The sequence below is a fragment of the Equus quagga genome, chromosome 8, assembly GCF_021613505.1.
Source record: "Equus quagga isolate Etosha38 chromosome 8, UCLA_HA_Equagga_1.0, whole genome shotgun sequence".
Taxonomy (NCBI): domain Eukaryota; kingdom Metazoa; phylum Chordata; class Mammalia; order Perissodactyla; family Equidae; genus Equus; species Equus quagga.
Window position 1 is genome coordinate 38,858,219 of NC_060274.1, and position 22,459 is coordinate 38,880,677.

General features: G+C 41.7%; 1 protein-coding gene across 3 annotated transcripts in view; it reads right to left on the minus strand.

The window, feature by feature from the left end:
- GLI3 (GLI family zinc finger 3) overlaps window positions 1–22,459 on the minus strand; it is a 263,244-nt gene that overhangs the window by 72,319 nt on the left and 168,466 nt on the right. For all 3 annotated transcript variants that reach the window (XM_046669442.1, XM_046669445.1, XM_046669443.1), the window contains exons 5-7: window positions 15,455–15,657; window positions 12,308–12,454; window positions 7,607–7,808 (exon numbers count right to left, since the gene is read on the minus strand). In XM_046669442.1, the coding sequence (XP_046525398.1) occupies window positions 7,607–7,808; window positions 12,308–12,454; window positions 15,455–15,657 (552 nt within the window). The remainder of the gene's footprint in view (window positions 1–7,606; window positions 7,809–12,307; window positions 12,455–15,454; window positions 15,658–22,459) is intronic.

Genomic DNA, 22,459 nt, shown 5'->3' on the forward strand with positions numbered 1-22,459 from the left:
TAAGATCAGTAGAAAGAGTTAAGATGACCCAGAGCTCCCCAAGCAACACACTAACATGGTCATAGGCCTCCTGAGATCGTGACCCAGAAGTAAGTGTTAAGGAGGAAAAGAAAAAAAGTGCAAGATCATAAAAATCTGAGGAATACAGTCCGGGGATCCTGTGGAACTGTTAATAAGCAAATGTGCATTCCAAATGTCCCCCCCCAATACAGTTCACAGCAGAATCTGGAGAAGCATCTAGAGACTAGTGTTCCTTGCAAACCACTTTGAGAAACACTCATCTAGGACAAGTTATAGACTAAATTAATCTAAATGTTAATTTGCCCTGTATTTTTTAAAGAGCGGAAAATGAGAAAAATGTGGATTTTTAGATCCCCGACTATAATCTGTGTGGTGTTTTCATCCATCAAATATAATTTCTATCCATCAGAATAGATGTATGGTTACTGAATTTTCGGTTTTATAAAATACCCTAAAGAAGCATTCCACTATATGCTCAGAGACAGCATTCTGAGCACCTCTGAATAAGGGTAACTCCTTCCGTCATTCCACCTCATGTTCAGCTCTGGAGTGAGTTAAAAGTCACAACAAACTGCTATCTGAGTAGGAACCAGTTTTCCTGTTTTCCGAAGACTTAAAATTCAAATTCCCAAAGTCTGAGTCTGTAAGAAAGTCTTGATGTATTCATTCTATACCAAAAATCAGAGAGTTTTGTCAACACTCTTTTGCAAAATGTGGTCAAATTTCGCACACTGGGCCTTGTTTCTTACTCTTTTGGTAAATAGCACAGTAACGCCTCACTCATCTGGAAATCTCCTGTCTGGGAATCTCAGCAATTATCCCCAATTGGATTAAAATTCAGGGTATAAGAAAAAAGGAAGGATATTAAGCAACTAAAATAAATGTCATAAAATCCAGACAGTACATCATTCATTAATTCAACTAACTTTGAGTACTTTCCACATATCCCATTTATATTTCCAAAGAACAAAATAGTTACTTGTAACTGGAAAGTTATATATTAATTAATCAATACAGAAAACTTTGAAATTCATAATCACGTTTGACTCTTACAACAAACATTGTTTCACACCAAGGAAGTGATGTTAGTCAACATTTGTACAGAAACCCTTGTGATCAATCTGTAAATCAAATTCATATTTAATTCCCGGAATAACAGATAAGTGGGGACACCAAAAGTTTATATTGTAGAAAATCATTCACTAAACATTTATTCAACCCTACTATACATACAGGCAGGTCAAAGTCATTAATATTCAAGTCAAATGCATAATACCCAATTAAAATAGCCAATGAGACAAGCCCATAATGTGTTTTAAAGACGCTTCAGGAATTCTCTATTTGGTGGGGGTAAGACAGTGGAGGATATGCTGAATAACTTAATAATGGTACAATAAATAAAACAGCACAATCCAGCTTGCTGCAGCCCTTTATATTGGAAGGGTAAATACAGCTGATTATGATATTGGAAGATATCTGTTTCTAAATAAAAATTAAGAAAAAAATTGAGAAAATAAAAGGAAGATGGCAAGAGTCTAGATTACCCAGCCATTACACACTTAAAAGTAAAAGATTCTATTTTATTGTTTAATGACCTCAATCCACATGGCATTCTAATCCTCTCTAAAATAATAGTTTTTCCTTAGAGTTGCCACGGGACATCTCATTTCCTCTGAATCGCAGAGTGAGGGTTCCTTGTGCTCACGCACTGTATATGCAGAGAAAGGATGAGTGAGGTTGTGGGCAACTGAGTAATACTCTACACATTTTACTGATATTTGCTTCAGCGGAATGGCTCATGGGTCTCCAGGTTCATCTCTGGAACCCCTCCATGACTTGGAGGGCCCAGCTCCGAGGTGGGTAGGCTCAGGACTGAATAGAGAATAAACCAGAGCAGAGCCGTGGGGCGGGGGGTAATGGAAAGGCCCAAATCAGAAAGGCAGCACCCTTTCTCATCCAATGTAAAGAGTCAAGAACATGTGGCACCTTTGGATTCTTTGGAGATGCCTTGTTTTAAATGTTGAACCAACACTAACTACCTATAAACACGTTTTTTTCCATTGCTGTGGTTGTTAAATTTCATTCAGATGTGAAGTTGTAAAACACCCTTAAAAGAAACTCATGTGATACGTTTTATGATGTATTATTTTCGGTCTGGGCATTGGGATTAAGTAACCTCATGCTGCAATCAACCCAGTTTTCTATATGCTGAAGAACGCAATGACGATATTTACTTTCTATTATCTCACCTCTCCCAACTCTTTCGCTCATGAAACCAGAATTGCACGTAAAATCAGGCAACCGTCACCAGAGCAATAACATGAGGGCCCCAGAGTTGGAGAAAGTGACTTGAAGAAAAGAGAGGAAGGGGGAGAAGGAAGCATTCTAATCAAAACCACCTTTGTGGCTACTTGGTGGCTGTTGCACTGAAGAGGTCATCCAGTTTCTGGTTACAGCTGTGGGATCTACTACGCATCAGCTGCCATTCCAAGTAAGAGCAACTCTTTCCAGTTTTGCAGAGAAGGGGCCAACAGCTACTATTATTTGTACATGGGTAGGTATGGGGACACACATGCATGCATGTGCTTCTCTTTGAAAGGCAAAAAATAAAGCTTCCACTTCCATCCATAAAATCTCCTGGGGTAAGCTTATTGGAAAACCCAGCAGCCTCAGAAGTTCTACGTACAAAAATAAGATCCACACGTTCACAACAAATAAAGATCCGCACACTCAGCAAATGGCTAAGTATCATCCTAATGTCTACGTTGAAATAAACGCACTCTCTGAATAATGCTTTGGACAAACGTCCACGATGCTTTATATGATCAAAGTGTTCTAAAAGGCATTAAAAGCTACTTGCCATTACACAGCCAAACAGACAAGACCTCCATGAACAGGAATAGCAGCGACACCCTCTCCAAAGAGATTTGGCTCAAAGCACCCAAATCAGGTCACTGGCCAGCCATGCAGACATCGTTAGAAGAATCATATATTAACATAAGCATAATCAACTTTTTAAAAAATCATCAGATATTACTTCTCTGTTAAAAATGGCATTGCCCACCAATCCTTTTAGTCATGCCTCCCCTTGGAGGATTTCTAAGAGAGAAGGATGTAAGGCCTGGGGAACAGAAGAAGAAGTTCAGAGTCTGACAGACTAGGTTCTGCCAAGCAGGTAGCTAAGTGCCCCTGATTCAAGCCACCAACCTCCCTGAGCATCAGCTCCTTCGTCCCCAAAACAATGCAACTTCATTGGGAGACTTGAAGGTGTCCTGTAGTTCTTGGATCAGTGGTCCATGACGCTGTGCATAACCCGGCCCCTGCCTGCCTCCAACCACGTGCCTCGGCTCACCTTCCCATGTTGACTGCCATCTGGCACCCTGGGTTGTTGACAGTCCCTCAACACCCAAATTGTTCCCATCCCAGGGCTCTGCCTGCTCCACCCATTCACTCCTATCTGATTGGAGGCTCTTCCTCCTGTGAGTTCTGTAAGGGCAAGGGTCATGTCTCCTCCATTCATTTTCGTATCCCCCATGCCTAGCACATAGCTGAATAAGCAGGTAAATATTTGAGGAATGAATAACTGATTAAATGAAATACTATATGAAACCAATGACATCCGGGAGTAAATGAAAACTCTCTCTTTTAGTTAGTATTAATGACTTTCACTGATACTCGGGGAAGAAAAGCTTGTCTCATAATTTCGAGAAGATGCAGAGAGTTTTAAGGACACTGGTCTCTTGGCACTGTATTCATCCGTTCTTCCATGTTTCCCACCCAACTCATTTTTGGGTTGTTTCTCTGACACAATCACGGAGTTTACTCCTCGCAGGCAGCAGAACAGAGCCAAGGTGCTGTGGAGGCTGAGCTGGCTCCTAACTTGTCTCAGGAAGTGTTAACGGACCTACCAGATACATCCTTGCTCAGGGGCCTGCTGTCACAGAGGCTGATACTGCATGAAACGGGAAACACCACTGGCTCACTGGTCACCAGGCAGAGCTCATCAGTGGTGGCAACAGAAGCCTGCCCGGACTGGTGAAGCTGCCGCTCTCGGCATCCAACTGTCACCTTCACGAGATTATCCGTCCTGGCCATGCCAGACCTAATGCTACTGAGGATATGAAACCACCTTCATTTTACCCATTAAACTGAAGTGAGAAAGCTGGAACGAGCGGGTCAGAAAAGAGTAGGTTACTCATTTCTTCACTCCATTTACATTCGCCAGAAGACTCCAGAAGGATGAAGGTCATTTGAAACACCTTCTCTTCCAACAGTGGTTCAATCTCTAGGGGAAGGGATCAGCAGGAAAAACTATTTCTAGTATAATGGCATTAACTGGATATTTATAGTATTGGCCTTAACCATACAGAGTGGGGGTTGCAGTCTGAATTTGAGAAATGTGAATCATCTGGTCTTAGATGGCAGTTTTCAGGATGATGGAGAAGTTCAAACTTCCTGAGACAGTAAATATTTCACAACGTCCCTTCCAAGTACATGGAGTTATTTTTTGGAATTACCATTTTAGTTATGATATTAAAAAAAGACGTAACAGATTTGGATAACATGTTTGAAAAAGTTAGACATAATCAAGCACCACGTTTTAATATGCGGACGGGCTTTTGAAAATGAATATTTGCTCTATATGGTATTTTTATAGTAGTCTGAATTATTAAGTGAAACATATAAACACAAGAACTATACACAAACTTAAGATAAACACTTGCTTTTTTATTCCTTTATTTTGCATCCATCCCTTTGTCTCTATCTCTACCTATTTATCAACCTTATGGACATACAATATACTATTCAGATAGACCATAACTTTTTGAAAACCAGAAGCATTCATCTACCACACAGAAACTTCCTTTAATAAAGAGAGTGATTGGAATTCTAATTACTCATTAAAGAGCTCTTACATTTATTCATTCAAGAAATATTTGTCGAGTGGCGTCAAGGTGACCAGGCACAGATGTTGTGGGGTGGGTGTGCAGCCATGAACAAGACCCACACAGCCCTCAACCTTCTGGCACTGCGTTCTAGTGGAGAGAAACACAGACAACTACTAGATGAGCAAGACAATACGGGAATTTCAAATAGTGGTCAATGCTTTCCTCAGCCTCTCGGACAACCACGCTTGAACCGGGACACGAATGTGAAGGAGACGCTACAGCACTGTTTAGAAAACTGAACGTGCGTCGTTAAACACTGAATGACACCTGTGGAAACGTAACTGACATCATTACTACATGCACTGCCCGTACCGGAAGCAGACGAGGTATTAGAAAACATGAGTGTGGAAGCCAGTGTTTGGGGTAAATTAAAAAGCAAGGGATTGGAGTGCTGGTGCTGATGCCCACCAGGCACGACCTTCACCAGCTTCCTCTAGCAGAGACTCCCTGTGCTGATGCATAAAACAAGAATAACACTATGCGTTCCAAAATCGCTGTGACATGAAAACATGAGTTGCTTCACACCTGCCGTGTTCCTTGACACACAGTAGGGCTTAAACGCATCCGAAGTCCAGATCCGCTCTTGTGGCCTTTACTCCTGAGAAAGTCAGCTCCCCTTTTTAGAGTTCTTCATGCTTCTTCTTCCCTTTCCCTGTCATCCACTGGTCCCACCACTTACTGGTTATCCCTCAAGTCAGTTTCTAGATTTCACAAAGTGAAACTTAGAACAGGGAAAGCAAAGCACTAACATTGCTGACACTGAAGATCCACGCCAGTTTTAACACAATGTGCCCCTTTTCCAATACAGTCGGTGTTGTGTCTATAGTTTACAAATGTGAAGACTGAACTCTGGGGAGCCGACAGGTAAGTAAGGCTGGCACAGCCAGTGCAAAGCTGGAATCCGACTATAGACATGCCCGGCTCCAAAGCCTACATTTGTGACCACAGTGGCTAATCCTGAAAATACCCAGGCCCCTTCTCTCCACACCGACTGCTAGCATGTAAGCAGGGTTATTCGCATTGCTCCAGGTTTCCACACTTTACTGACCATATTAAATGAAGAAAGAAATGCAGCAGAAAATGACATCATATCAAAATGGGGATTTATGATATTTAAACACTAACTTGCCCGCCAAAAGCATTGCTGATAATGGCCCAAGAAAAGAATTAACACTGTAATTGAGAACGTCATGAAAAAAACAAAGGTGTTCATCATTTCTAGTAAACATGGTGTGTTACTATTGCTAATACTTTTTTTGCTGGACTGTTGGGGTGTCCACAATATGTATATCTGTCATAGAAGACCCATCAATTAACAACTAGCTATTGTCTAGTTATAGAAACACACCAATAAACAAATCCTCACTTATTCAAAGCAAGGCTAGTGAAAATAGCCTTTAAGATGTACTTTTCAAGAAAGGAATTATCCATGGTTTGCAAAACTATAGTTCAAAAAGACTGCAATGAGGGGCTGGCCCGGTGGCCGAGTGGTTAAGTTCACGTGCTCCGCTGCAGGCGGCCCAGTGTTTCATCAGTTCGAATCCTGGGCACGGACATGGCACTGCTCATCAAACCATGCTGAGGCAGCGTCCCACATGCCACAACTAGAAGGACCCACAATGAAGAATATACAACTATGTACTGGGGGCCTTTGGGGAGAAAACGGAAAAAAAAAAAATCTTTAAAAAAAAAAAGACTGCAATGAACTGAATTCTTAAATTATTGGTGAAAAACTTGGGGGAAATGAAACCTAAAGTTTATCCCCAGAGTCGCTTAATTAATTAGAGTATTATCTAATTCTGTGTCTAAAATAACCATTTGTTAACTAGCATGGTTCAAAACAATAAGCTGATAAAAGCAGTGTAAACACACCTAAAATTCATAAACTGGCTTACTTTTATTCCCAACTTATTAACATCAGCCCAAGTTTGATCATTGGCAATGAGAAATATTTTATGTTCAGCATGTTTACAGAAATTTGTGTTTGCACCTTCACATGCAACTACAGACATAACGCACTTCACCAAAGGCAGTGTCAAAATGCTCCCACTGGACAGCAAAGGAGGATGGTCAGAATAGAGAGCTTTCAAACTAAGCTAAAAACATTTAATGGGAAAACAAGGAAATCTTCTTTTGCCAGAGTTCCTCTGAATGCCATCCACATTTATTTTCCATTAGATTAAAAACCCTGATGTCACCTTTTTCTTTCTTCCTCCCAATGTACACCTTTCCCCCAGTAGTAACAATTGTGAATTATGCCTTGCCTGGTCTTTTGATTTCTGCTCCTGTTCTTGCAGGGGCCACACCACCAGGTATGAAGTCAGTTTTTCCTCTAGAGAACTATTCTTAGTAAGAAGGGCCTGGGTGAAAAGATTTGCCTTACTCACCGTCTCTATCAAGTGGATTTCATCATAACTGAATAAGTACTGTTTCTATATGCGGGCAACTGACGAAAGTCTGCCCATAACTGGCTCTGGAATTCACTGTAATGATTTCTGACCTGCATCGCAGGCCAGGCCCAGTGTCACATGGTTGTAGTCTTCCTCACAGGTCGTCAGGACTGCAAATGCAGGTGCAGTGGAATGCTGCTGACATTTTATTAAAGAAACACACAATAAAGTCGAGAAAATACATACCTGATTGCACTTGCAGATAAGTGACCATAGGAGCCACTTGCTGAAGAGCTGCTGCGGGAATTATTGAGAATTGTGACCAAGGAGTTGGGAGACGTCCTTATCATGGTCTGAAGGTCAAAGCTATGATCGGACAGTGGTGAGATGGACAGTGTACGTTTCCGGCTCGGCCTGGCTGACAGCCGGGGGCTGGGGAATCTGGTGCCTGTTATATAAACAAAACAGAACCTGATTACCTGTGGTTGCACTCAGCACCTGTTATTTATTGCTTCTCGCCTGCGTGGAAGAAGCAAAGGATAAGAAGCCGGCAAATTGCGATGACAAGTACCTCTCCTCCCACTTATGATCTACTAGCTACAATTGAGGAAATTAGGGAGAAATATTTATCTTCCAGGGGCTTACCTCGGGGGAGCTCTGTTTATTAATGTGCAGGCAAAATGATAAATTGCTAAACAAAAGGGAAAGACTTTTATGTGTTATCCCTCTCATTTCTAGTGATTTATGAATCTGACGGCTGCTTAGATATTCCCATCATTAATTCACCACAAGCGACAAAGACAGTAGTTCCCACAGTTGCACCACACACCGCCCTCCCCACCCCAACACGCACCATTTTAAGGCAATGAGCCGAAGGAAAAAATGAATTAAAGCATCCTAAGATAAAAAAACTCAGCTTGGTTATGCCCTCATTTCCCCATGATTTCTGTAGTTATCTGATCCACGGTATACTTAAAGCTCTACTGAAACTACCGATAAATACATTATCCTAAATTAATGGTTCTCAATCGGGGGCAATTTTGCCCCCAGGGGACATGTGACAACATCTGGAGACACTTTGGTTATCACAACTCATGGGGTGCTGTTCACATCTAGTGGGTAGAGGCCAGGGATGCTGCTGAACACCCTGTGATGTGCAGAGCAGCCCCCCACGATGAAAAATGATCTGGTCCCAATAGTGCCGAGATTGAGGAACTATGCCCCGGATTCCCCATCATCTGACAGCGTAAGTCCCAAGAAACATTTAAAATTTTGGGACGTGTCTGTTTACAGATTTTTCAAGGTGGGGGGGGGAACACCCTGCATTGTAATGAGGTTTGAGGAGTCTATTTTAATTCTCTGGACTTGTTAGATTAATTAATTAATTAATTAATTCTCTGCGTTTATGAGAATTTTTAGCCTTCAAGAAGATTCCAGCAATGAAGTTCTAATCTGAAGGTTAGTAACTCACTCTTAAACGCGTGCCAACTTAATACAAGGCTTTTCACCTAGAGAGTTAAAAATTAAAAGCCCATTTGCATTCAATTTGGTAGGTTTTAGAGATCTGAATTTCAGGGCATAGCTATGCACGTGGCCCACAGGCCCAGTCCTTTTCTAAGGTCATTTACCTTACAGAGCCATCAAACTAAGGTTTAATAGAAGAATGAGAACACAATCCCACGAGGTAAGAGACAAATAAAATTTGCTTATTTTTAAGTAATACTGGAAGGTTTCTATTTCACCGTATGAGGATACCTGCTTACAAAGACATGGCAATTTTGTGGTACCCAGAAAACTGAAGTAGGAATTAAGCCTTCTTTATAGAAAAAAGGTCTGGGCACTTGGGCTCCAGAAAATTCACTGGGAATATTTGCTTCATCAGAGATAGATCACGACACAAGGTAACAACCCAACATGCTTTGAGGTAATTTAATGAAATGGAATCGATGAATATGGAAAGACTCTATAGATAATATTATACAAATAAACAGATAAACTTTTTGGTTAATAAGAAACAAATCACAAACTGGAAATTGGTAAGTTAGTACCATCCATGTTTAAAACTGAAAAACCAATTTGAATGACGAAGGTGGTACCTACCCCAAGGTAGGTATTCTTTCAGGCACATTTAAAATCGAGTCCCTTCATTTAGAATCCTATCATTACCAGCCTAATTTAGGGAATGTTAGTACAAAAACAGCAATCTCAACCATGTAACATCTTTTAGTGTTTAAATCAGAATCTTCCTTTAATTATAGCATCTGCCTTAAACATAAATGTTTCACATTTACTCATTACACAAAATGAAGCTAACTTCATCACACAGTATTTCAATGAAGAAATACATTCTACTTCCAAAAGATTCTAAGGACAAACCAGACATATGATCGACTTCCACATGATCCTCGACAATAACCTTCTCCATGAGACTCAGTGATCACTGGCAGAGTTAGAAGTAACAGGACATTCTAGACAGAGCTGAATCTCTGGGATGTCTCGAATTTTTTGAACCACTAACCAGATAAGAAGCCCTTCTGACGCTGACATAGAAGCCTATACCCGCCTCACATCATTCAAAGACAGAACCCGGGGGCCTCGCCTCATCCCTTCCATGGAACCCTTCAGGTTGCACACAGCCTGGTTGGTCCAGCTCCTCTGTTTTTCTCTCCAAGATAGGCATTTATTTAAGTCAGTTTCCACCAACAAAAATAGTATGGTTTTCAAGAGCCCTCATCTCTAGGATATTCCTCATAGAGATGAGTTGCTCTCCTGTTTTTTAAGGTCATTTGAATCCCGAAAGGTAGAATTAGAGCCAGAAAACAGAGTTGTTCATTCTGATGCGCAACACATCATACTACGCCTGCTGAAACCCAGGTATGCCCAATGTTGGCACATTTTAAAGTCAGCTACTCGTCTGAAACCAGTTTATTGTGGTTTCCGCCAATTGCAGAGTCCAAAAGATCTACAACTGTGGGTCAGAGGGGCCAACTCAATCCCAGGTCGGCTCTGCTCCTGCAGATGGGCATCCAACGAAGGAATTTAAAACTATTTCGCTTCTCCATTGGAAAAGTTTCCTCTGATTTAAATTCTGGGCTCTCTTCCTAGGTTCTGTCTAACTGAATGCTCTCCATTATTTTAGAGGGAAGGAGGGCAGCTCTTGAAGCACTTTTCAACCTTGAATATGGTCCTCCCAACCCCTGAATCACTGAACAAAGAGAAAGTCAGCATTTGGGGACAGCGACTGGGGATGCTCTTGAAGAGAACTGCTAAAACACAAAGTGAGCATTTTCAAAACTGCTGAGAGAGAAGTGGGCCAGTTCTTCACTGATCAGACCGCTTTCCGCTTAGATCTAAGCCCAGGCATTCTTACTGTTCAACACAGATATCTCCGATCTGGCTTACCGTTAATTGTTTTGTTTCTCTATTCTAATAAAAAATTCTGACAAAGAGAAAGGAGGTTTACTTTTATGTGATGAATGATAGGACATCCAAATTCCTACTTAATGACAATCAATTTACCATATACTCAGGCAAATTAAAATTCCTTTAATTAGTTTTTACAAAGTAAAAGGGTAGCTTCATCCTTTATTTAGATAAAACCCGCCATTGCCTGACTAAACACATTCTCATCAAATAGAGAAGGTAATATGGCTTGACCTTCCAAGGATTCTCTCTTATTTTAATTCCTTATTTGCAGATTTTAAATAACTAATTTGCATAATAACACTGAACTCTTTTTTTCCCAACAATCCCTAATTGAAATGTGGTTATGAAGAATCTGAAATGTAAGCTCCCTACTCTACAAAGCAGAACAACAAAGCCTTGCCGAAGATGGAAGACGTTTCCTTCACTTTGTGTGTGGTAATGAACCTGCGGCGGACACCAGGGCAAGCTGAAGTTCCCACGTAACGGAGCTCAGTTAGTCCACGACAGGAAGGAGACTAAAGCCGTGGATCTTATCCTGTGTGGTCCAGTCACCTCCTCTCTATTCCAAACCTGAGGACTGAATTACAAACCAGTGCTACAGAGTTGACCAACGCACCCCCTTCATCATGGAGAACCTATGCAGGCTGTAGACGGAAAAGCACAAGTTAACCACCGCGACTAAGAAAAGAAACAAACAAAACCTGAAGCACAGTCTCTACTCCAAGTCATATTGCTGCCATATTAAAAGGGGGGGGGTCTCATGGATACAGACCTTGGAGGATGCTTCAGGTTCACTTCCTGGCACCTGACAAATGGATGTGGGCTTAAAGAATCTGAGTAAATGAGAACCGTTGGATGTTCTGAAAAGGGATGCTCGTAGGCTCATTTGTCTATACATCTAGATAAGTGACCCAAAGAAACCATCAGAAGCCTCGAGACACCTAAAAATAAGTAATATAAAATGCAGCAAATGATCCCATTTTCTTCCCCTGCTATGTACTGAAAGTAGCCCTTTCTGCTTTGGAAATGGTTTTTATTTTTCCTATATAAAAGGTCTCGGGGAAATATCATTTTTAATGTAAAGAAAACATAGGAGGCAAAATAAATCAATGAAAAAAATGTAAAACCAAGTCCAGATGTCTTTTTTTAAATTAATTTTAAAGCATAAAATATATGAAACCAAAGAATGACTGGGCAAAGTACATTCCTGTAATCAAACACGCTTCCTTATTTTGTTATCAAGACAATCAGGGCAGGGTACTTTTTGTATGTCTGCCAAATTACAATCACCTGCATCTTCCGGTTCATTGGTATCCCTCAGCTAAACAGGGAGTCCCAGGATGGCTAAAGCTGTGGAAGCTTCCAAGAGACCAAGGAAACCAGAGCACCAAATCTCAGTGGTTCCTCCTCCTCCTCTGACTTGAAACGTTACACAATCACCTAATCTTTGTATCTCTCTCTCCATTTCATGAGTTAGCATTGGCCACCCCCAGGACTACGGATGACAGCTCCATCACTTACTATCCATGGCATGAAGATATTCCATGTGGATGGCCCCAGCGCCGGCGGTGGCAGCTGAGGGAATGATGTCTGCATAGGGGCTGCGCTGGCCGGCTAAGAGGGCCATCTGATGGTAGTATTCCGCTGGGCTGACTCCAGCGTGCGGGGCTAGAAGAGGAGACAAGAGAAGCACAGTTACTTGTCACAAGAAGGTCAACAAGAAGCTTTCCTTGAGACATCTCAAAGTCCGTTTATCGCCCAGCCCACATCAGCAATTCCTTTTATGGCTCATTCTAGTAAAACTTCTTTAACTCAAATTGTGCTTTCACTCAAGTCTACTAGATCTATCTTTTATTTGAAAATAAAACTCAAGGAAAAGGATAGAAAACAATGAAATACATTCTAAAATGTTTGAGGTTAGTTCAAAGAAATCATCAAGAATTCAAAATAATTAAAATGTATATATGTACAGAACTCATTCCCATGTTTGCCTCCCAAAATAAAATAGTTTCTTACATCAAATCACGGTATGTTCACATTTTGTATAGTAGTCAACAACTTAGTAGACAGCTACGCTATCTTTCTGCACGTATTTAAAATACTTCCCGAAGCTTCCCGACAGGAGTGTCTGAGTCAGCTCTCACTACCTGGAGGACCCAAGGCTTACAAGTGGAAAAGATAGCACAGCTTTAATAACACACGACTGGGTGATAAGCTGCAATTTTATGTTCCATAATTTAAAAGCTCTTTTTTTCCATTACAAAATCAAAAGGAAAACATACCTATCAATCTGGAGCAATTTACCGGCAAGCGTCAGCTCTATAAGAGTGGGATAATAATTGGTTTCCACCTGCCAATTTATGTGCAAAAGCAGCAAGATACTGCAGGAGATCCTGAGGGTGGTCTCCAGATTCACGGAGATGGGATGCAAACCCCAGCCTCACCTCTCAGGGCTCCCGAGGTTGCTGGGAGCAATAAACACAAGGATGCATGGAAAGTGCTTAGCACAGCGCATTGCATCAATAAAAGCTAGTTTTGCAATTATTATGTAGAACCGCTGGCATTCTAAGACAGGTTTGTGTTTTACATTTGTGCTCATGTACTTTTTATACGTGATAAAGGTAGAGACATATATTTAAAAATCTTAGACTACAAAAGAGAAATATTGGTGACTCGACTTTGGATATCAATTGGACTCTTGAAAGGCAGGCAGAGGAAGGCAGAACAACCAATCAAAGAATGTTTTAATTCATACTCATCATCAAACAATATAGAAAGTAGATGATACAATGCTTTAACCAGAGGTACCACTTTCCACTTGCCCCACTACATTTCCACGAGCCAGGCGTAATTCCAAGTCCATTCTTAACTGGCCTCCCTGATTCCTCTCTCCCTCTGTTCTCCTGGTTAGTCATTTCCATGAATCCCCAAGTACTCCAGGGAGGTGACTCTCCATTTTTCCCACTGAAAAACCAAATCCCAAGCAGAAGAACTAACCCAGATTTGATTCTCTCATAGTTTTATTTTTGAAACGTGAATCTTACAAACTTCCAGTCATAAAATAAGTAAGTACTGGGAATGCAATGTACAACTTGATGACTATAGTTAATACTGACATATGCTATATTTGAAAACTGCTAAGAGGGTAAGTCCTAAAAGTTCTCATCACAGGGAAAAAAATATGTTTTTCTTTTTTCTTTTTGTATCTATACGAGATGATAGATAACTATACTTATTGTGGCAATCATTCCACAATATATGTAAGTCAAGGCATTATGTTATACACCTCAAACTTATACAGTGCTCTATATCAGTTATATGTCAATAAAACTGAAAGAGAAAAATGTGAATCTTGTCCAAATGGCAAAACTTGTTCTTTAAGGACTTTAAAGCATATTGACTGCATTGAGTCAGAAGAAGATGAGCAGGCAGTTGTTCTTGGAGCACAGCTACTCTTGGATGTACAACTGAGTGGATGCATACTGAGAAATCCCATGCAGCTCCCCACCAACTATTCCCACCAGCACAGCCAGCCGCAGGAAGTGGTCTGCATGGAGAATGTGGACAGTGCAGGGTCACAGCAGACACTGCTCAGTGAGACGGAGGGCACGGTGCTCCTCTGTGCTCTGAAACAAGCACCGGCGATTTGTGATCTGCTGCAGAGAACTAACTCAGAAGGCTCTCTTTGCAATTAATATGGCTTATGCAATTCTGGACCTTCATTCAGATTCCAGCAACTGTGCGCAAGCGAGTTTGCATATGTGTGTATGCGATGGGAAATGTTCTCCCTGAATCAAGGGAACAGTTTATAACCTGACAGTCGCAGAATACACAGCTCCAATTAAAGAGTCATGTGAAAGTAATGAATTGTGAGGCTAATAGAACCAACCGGAATTTGATCCTCGAGAGCCTAAAATGAGCATTAAGTATTATAGAATTAAAGCCAAAGTTTGTTTCTTTTCCCACACACCCCTCTTCCAGTTTTCAGCTGGCACAATCAAGGACAGGGGGCATATACAAAGGTCTGGACCATCATGGTCTCTAAGACCTTGCTACTCAGAGCATGGTCCATGGACCAGCAGCACTCACATCACTTGGAAGTTTTTCTGAAGTGCAGAATCTGAGGCCTCACCAGGACCCACCGCACACGGAATCGCATCACCATTATCCCTGGGTGATCCATATGCACACCGGAGGTTGAGAAGCTCTACTCTAATAGACACATCTATATAAATGTGCCTCTCAGACATGCAGGACAGAAAAGCGTTCATCAGATGCTGAGCAAAACATACAGGATACACAAGCATACTTGGGGAATGGCTACACGGCCAGTCCAAGCACGCATGGAGCCACAGAAGAGCAAGGATTTTGGAGTCAATGAGACCTGGCTTTGAGTTCCACCTCTGCTGCTCACTAGCCAATGGACCAGGCTGCCAGTTACCCGGCCCCTCTGCAAACTGCTATCCTCACCTGAAAATGGCGATAATAACCCCACCCTCATGGGGGTGCTGGAACGCTGCACTGAAAGCATGCACTTAATGCACTTTAGCACCTGGCACATGGGAAACGCTCAATAAACATTGGAGGTCCTCTATACCGCATCCCAGGGGAGGCATGGGACGAGGGGGCTGGACGTGTGGCAGCAGAACGGGTTGCTCTGAGACTTACCATCTGTGGGGCTCAGCCCCCGGGCTGCCGAGATCATGGACAGGGACGGGCTGTGCAGGGACCGGATGTAGTCCATGTAGGGGTTGATGTAGGAATGTGGAGGGCTGAAGGGGGACTCCGACGCTGCGGCAGGGTTCCGGTGCGGGGAGATCCTAATGAAGGGCAGGTCCGAATACGTTGGGCTACTAGATAAGGCAGAAGGCCTAGGAAAAAAGAAAACCAGACACAAGAGGAATGCATGAGACCAATATGTCCACGGGCGGAGGCTGGCTGTGAAAGAAAATACGTTAACACTTCAAGGGAACTCAAGGTGTCTTGGGGGAAATGATACAAGGCATATATATTTCCACTACTATTAGCTTAAAATCATGGTGATAGAATGCAGGGAACGCTACTATACAATTATTTGGGCAAAGAAAATTGACCTTTGAGAAATTTCATGGTACCCTGAATTTTGGAAAATAAAGGTCAGTCTTTGGCTTTCGTCATGAGAAGAAATTCTGAACAACAGGCAAACGAGCTTAAAGTAGTTGCTGCGATTCTATTTGACCAGAACATTAATGTCACCCTTGAAAACTTACCTCTCACCATCATGGTGTTGCATTAAGAAAAAAGAAAGAAAGAACGCGAATTGATGTGGTCTGGAAGTCTGAGCATGCGCATGGCAGAGCTGGCCACAGAAAAGAAAAGAGCCGAATTGCAGAAGTCTGTAAGAAACGTGAAATCAGACCTTCTGTATCTCAACGCTTGGGCTTTACTGCCGAGGGTGTTGGAGCTGTGAGTGAAACCAGTTCCACGGACCTGGGCTGCACTGTTTGGAAGATCCTCCTCCCCAGAAGGCGGCTGTCTCCTACACTCATTTTCCCTGTGGCATCCTGATTAGCCGTGTTCAGTGAACAATCAGTAATTAAGTATTCCTGGGACTAGAAAGTTGGAGAAGAATGGGCTTTGATCAAGCTCACGCCTCGGCTATAATGAGCTAAGGTAGAACGTAAGCTTTGGGCTGATGAAAATTAATTCTGAAACACACCTTGCTGCACTGTGCCCGGATCCGCTCCTGGGAACTCTTCCCCAGAGCGACTGAAGCCCCCGGGGACAGGCATTCTACAATGGTCAGCCTGTGCAGCCTCCCTTGCCACCTTGTTCCTTCTCTAATAGAAGAGGTTTTGTGTGGATAATCCAGTGAACTGGCTACGACAGGCTAAACCCTTGTGCTCTCCGCTTCCTCATTCACAGAGGGCATGGCCATAAAAAGGAGAGGCCGCGACAGAGATGGATCTACTGGGGACGGCAAAGTCCTCTTATGCCACTGGCTTTAGGAGTGAAATGAAAGGGAGGAGAAACACATTTTCTCTGCACGCCTCCTGAAGCAAAGGCACACGGCCGGCCGGTCTGGCCCGTCCCCACATTAGAGTGTGATCTTGGCAGAAGCCAGTGCCGCCAAGTGCACAGAGCAGCTGCCGAAACAAACGAGAGCAGAGATGAGAGAATGAATTTGCTCTCGGGAGAAAATAAAAGGGTGAATCGTAGGGGGAGAGGATTTTCTCGCTTGCTCCTTCTTATTATTTTTTATTTTGAACTAAAAAAAAAAACGAGGCATTTGATTTGTTATTCAGATGCCTCTTTGGTGAAGAGAAATAAAAATCCTGAGTTTTCTAAATTTACATGTGGGCAGAGTGAGAACTCACCACCTGAAAATAGCCGTTTCTTTTCAAACTTGAAGCTTTCCATACACACTCAGAAATTAGTAAAATTACTTAGAGTGTACTCAATAGAAATCAGCATAATCTATTAGTCTATCCAATTTTAGCTCGCTACTACAAAACAAGTTACCTCTGTGTCACTGGTCAAAACCTAAGCTCCATTTGGACATGCTGCTACTTTAGAGCACAGGGGATGTTCAAATTCATTAATTCATTTTCTACCTGAAAGGAAAATCAATCCTTCTGATGTGTTCAAAAGTAATTATTACAAGGCCTTTCTGAGAGAATTGGATGATGACATAAGGAGATGGAAAGACATTCCATGTACATGGATTAGAAGAATAAACATAGTTAAAATGTCCGTTCTACCTAAAGCAATCTACAGATTCAACGCCATCCCAATCAGAATCCCAATGACATTCTTTACAGAATTAGAACAAAGAATCCTAAAATTCATATGGGGCAACAAAAGACCCCGAATTTCTAAAGCAATCCTGAGAAAAAAGAACAAAACGGGAGGCATCACAATCCCTGACTTCAAAACATACTACAAAGCTACAGTAATCAAAACAGCATGGTACTGGTACAAAAACAGGTGCACAGATCAATGGAACAGAATTGAAAGCCCAGAAATAAAACCACACATCTATGGACAGCTTATCTTTGACAAAGGAGCTGAGGGCATACAATGGAGAAAAGAAAGTCTTTTCAACAAATGGTGCTGGGAAAACTGGAAAGCCACATGTAAAAGAATGAAAATTGACCATTCTTTTTCACCATTCACCAAAATAAACTCAAAATGGATTAAAGACCTAACGGTGAGACCTGAAACCATAAGGCTTCTGGAAGAAAACGTAGGCAGTACACTCTTTGACATCAGTATTAAAAGGATCTTTTCGGACACCATGCCTTCTCAGAGAAGGGAAACAATAGAAAGAATAAACAAATGGGACTTCATCAGATTAAAGAGCTTCTTCAAGGCAAATGAAAACAGGATTGAAACAAAAAAACAACCCACTAACTGGGAAAAAATATTTGCAAGTCATATATCTGACAAAGGCTTAATATCCTTAATATATAAAGAACTCTCGCAACTCAACCACAAAACATCAAACAACCCAATCAAAAAATGGGCTGGAGACATGAACAGACATTTCTCCAAAGAAGATATACTGATGGCCAATAGGCACATGAAAAGATGCTCATCATCGCTGATCATCAGGGAAATGCAAATCAAAACTACACTAAGATATCACCTTACACCCGTTAGAATGACAAAAATATCTAAAACTAATAGCAACAAATGTTGGAGAGGTTGCGGAGAAAAAGGAACCCTCATACACTGCTGGTGGGAATGCAAACTGGTGCAGCCACTATGGAAAACAGTATGGAGATTCCTCAAAAAACTAAAAATAGAACTACCATACGATCCACCCATCCCACTACTGGGTATTTATCCAAAGAGCCTGAAGTCAGCAATCCCAAAAGTCCTGTGCACCCCAATGTTTATTGCAGCACTGTTTACAATAGCCAAGACATGGAAGCAACCTAAGTGCCCATCAACAGACGAATGGATAAAGAAGATGTGGTACATATATACAATGGAATACTACTCAGCTGCAAAACAGAACAAAGTCATTCCATTTGCAATAACATGGATGGACCTTGAGAGAATTATGTTAAGTGAAATAAGCCAGCAAGAGAAAGATAATCTGTGTATGACTCCACTCATATGAGGAATTTAAAACTATGGACCAAGAACAGTTTAGTGGATACCAGGGGAAAGGTGGGGCGGGGGGTGGGCACAAAGGGTGAAGTGGTGCACCTACAACATGACTGACAAACATTAACGTACAATTGAAATTTCACAAGATTGCAACCTATCAATAACTCAATAAAAATAAATTAATTAATTAAAAAAAAAAAAGTAATTATTACAGGGGCTGGCCCCGTGGCTGAGTGGTTAAGTTCACGTGCTCTGCTTTGGCGGCCCAGGGTTTTGCCGGTTCAAATCCTGGGTGAGGACATGGCACCGCTCATCAGGCCGTGCTGAGGCAGCGTCCCACATACCACAACTAGAAGGACCCACAGCTAAAAATACACAACTATGTACCAGGGGGCTTTGGGAGAAAAGGGAAAAATAAAAAAATCTTTAAAAAAAAGTAATTATCTAAAAATATAAACATATTTGTAGATTTATGATGAGAGACTGGCGCAGCAGAAATGTAGAAAAGTAGACAGTTCAAGAAATCCAGCAGATGATACCCCCTAGAAAAGCTTTGGTGACCCACAAGAATCTTGATCTGAACAATATGAACTAAAAATCAGTGAAGGTAATGGCTTTTCTTACTTGTTTTTTCAATTTAGACAAAGATTGGAATCTTATTTTTCTAAAACTCTAGAATTGAGAAGGGTTGTAAGAATATTCCTAGAGGCTTAGATTCTATTTTGAAGAATCATGCAGGGGAAAAAAAATCAGCATCTGGAACACGAAAATTACAGAGGTCAGGCTGGGGCAGTCACCAGCCCCAAAGAAGCAAGGAGGCCAGAGACGGCCGACGGTTTTCTCTTTTCACCAAAGTCTGTGGACATCTGACGCCCACACCCTGGTCTTAACTTTCATTTGACCCATTCCCACAAGAAGACTGAAGACAACTATTAAAAGAGCTGCGATGAGAAGAAATCAAGACTTGGACACATCTTCCCTGGCAGGAATCCAGAGCCCCACTCTCCCTTTGCAAACCACTAAGAAACAATATCAGAGAAGAGGGCTGGCTCATCCTGGAGAGGAAGTCAGGAAACTTCACCCACTATGGTGAACGTCATATCCACGCATGTCCCTTCCAGAGAGATGATGCTGAAGAGATAGGGGGTCACCTGTTTCCAAACAAGGTGGTGGGTCATGCCAATAAGAGTGCAAATAGGAAATGCAAATAAGAAAGCTGTAAGTTAATCAATTGCCCTAAAGAAACAAGGCATCTAGTAGTCGATCCCAGGATAGGAATAGGAAATGTTTAATAGGTTCACTCAATGAGGGGTCACCAGGAATTCTGGAGACAGGTGAGTCAGACCACCAGAGCAGTGACACTATGGAAGGGCTCGGGTGCTGAAGGGAACCAATGGGGATGGCTGTGTGACCTTGGCTGCAATACACACCCTCTTTTGGTCCTTAACAGTACTATGGGGAAGAACCTACCTCACAGGGGTCTTGGCAAGTGGATATAAGTAAAGTCTCATATACTGAGCCTGGCATCTAATAAATGGTGAATACATGCATACATACATATATATGTATATAAATCACATACTATACTAATAGATTGCACGTCTAATATATACACACATACAATACAGACACATATGTACATATGCACATATATCCTCATACATACACATACACAGAAACATACACACACATATTAGGGATGGCAGATACAGGATACTGTGAGATTTTCAAACACTGAAATGTTGGAACCCTCTTTTCAAAGCAATTCTTACGGTGAAAACATACCTGTCTGCTTTGTTCCTCAACCTGACAATGCCCCGGAAGCACCTCCTTGGATTTTCAAGTAAAATCATAAAACCACATGAGCTGGTTAAGAACATAAACGCAGGAATTAAATACAGGAGTTTTGAAGGAACTGGATTTGAATTCAGGCTAGCTGTCACTGACCGTCCCTCAAGCGTAAGTTCCCTTGTACATAAAATGGGACAGTGGCCACTCCCCCACCGCTGGGCTGCTATGGCTGACCCACACTGGGCACTCAGGAAATGGTGGTGGTCGTTGATGTTCTTGTCAGAACCATCCAACAAAACTTGTTTTTGTGTGAGATTCTCAACTCAGCACACACATAGCCAAATGGCAAGACTTTTGGAGACTGGAGTTCCAGTCTCCTCGCTCTTCCAGATTCTTGGCAGCCAGATCGTTTGTTGGTTATTGTGTTTTTAATTGTAAAGCCAATCTGAGAGGGAAGATTAAACTCCTCAAATTGAATAGGCAGATGTGTGTTCACTGGTGTGTGGAAGAGCCATTCAAGATTACGAATTCTACTGAAGGTGAACTCTACTGAAGGAAGCGGAGCTGGGAGGGGTGGGGAAGGCAGTCACAAAATGTTCCATTTAAATGACATATATTATTCCACAAACTATCATAAACTTGACCTGGTAAATATTTGTCAAGCTTGCTAACAATCTTCATTTGACGATTACAGTAGTACCAGGAAAAAAAATTATAGGTGTCTCCTTCTTGGTTTATATTTTTAGGAGATACACACAGAGATTGAATTGAAGATCATGGTTGACCTCCCATGACTCTCTCTGTCTTTGTAGCTTTCCGTTCTCCCTGCGTTCAGGGGGCTGTATGTGGCTCAAGCATTGAAAGCTGGCACAAACCGCAGAGAAAAAAACCAAAATGACAAACAAACAAACATTCCGGGAAGAACAGTGTAACTGAGAATTGCCCAAGAACAGAGATTCCACGCTATTTATGCTGTAGCCAAAGAGGAGAGAAATATGCCTGTGACGCTCGAAGCTAAATCATACGGACTGTTGTCTGGGAACCAGAGATGTCCAAACTGTAGAGGGTTGTCTGGGCTGCCAGGGCACAAGAGAGGCAAGGAGCTGTTGCTCCATTTCCTCTGCATCTTGGCTCAAGCGTGCGAGGCCCAGCACGCCCACTGAAGGATAACATCCTCTCTATTGCTTCCACCCATTTGTCTTTCCAAGGCCACGAAGACCTACCGAGTGGCTGTCATTTTGTTTCATATTGCCCAACGGATAAATGAAGTACTGTTTCAGACAAGAAAGAAGGTGGGGATTATTTTGATGTTCTCCCAAAAGACAATAAAGCAATATAAAATTGTGTTTGTTCATCTGTGGAGATAATTTGACTGCAGATGAATGTCTTTATAAGGTCATGAAAACAGATTACCATGAAGAGTAGAGGATTCTTATTAGAGCATTTTTAACAGTATACTATGATAAACAAAAACAAAAACACGTATTGCAGAGAGTAACTGGACTTCTTAGTTAGAATGAAATATCCTCATATAATCTAATTTGTTACTGCCTTTTCATCTATCTTATTGGGTTACTAAAATGCCACAGTTAAAATCACAGTATTTAATCACTTGGATTACCCATTATGAGAGCACTAAACAAGGTTTATATGCTGGATTATTACAGTTTGCTTTCACATTGCTTGGAACGCTGGAAAGGTACACATACCCCTTGCATCTTTGCAGGAGGGTCCAACTACAAGAATACTGAAATGTTGGGGTTTTCTTATATAGCGAGTTTATTT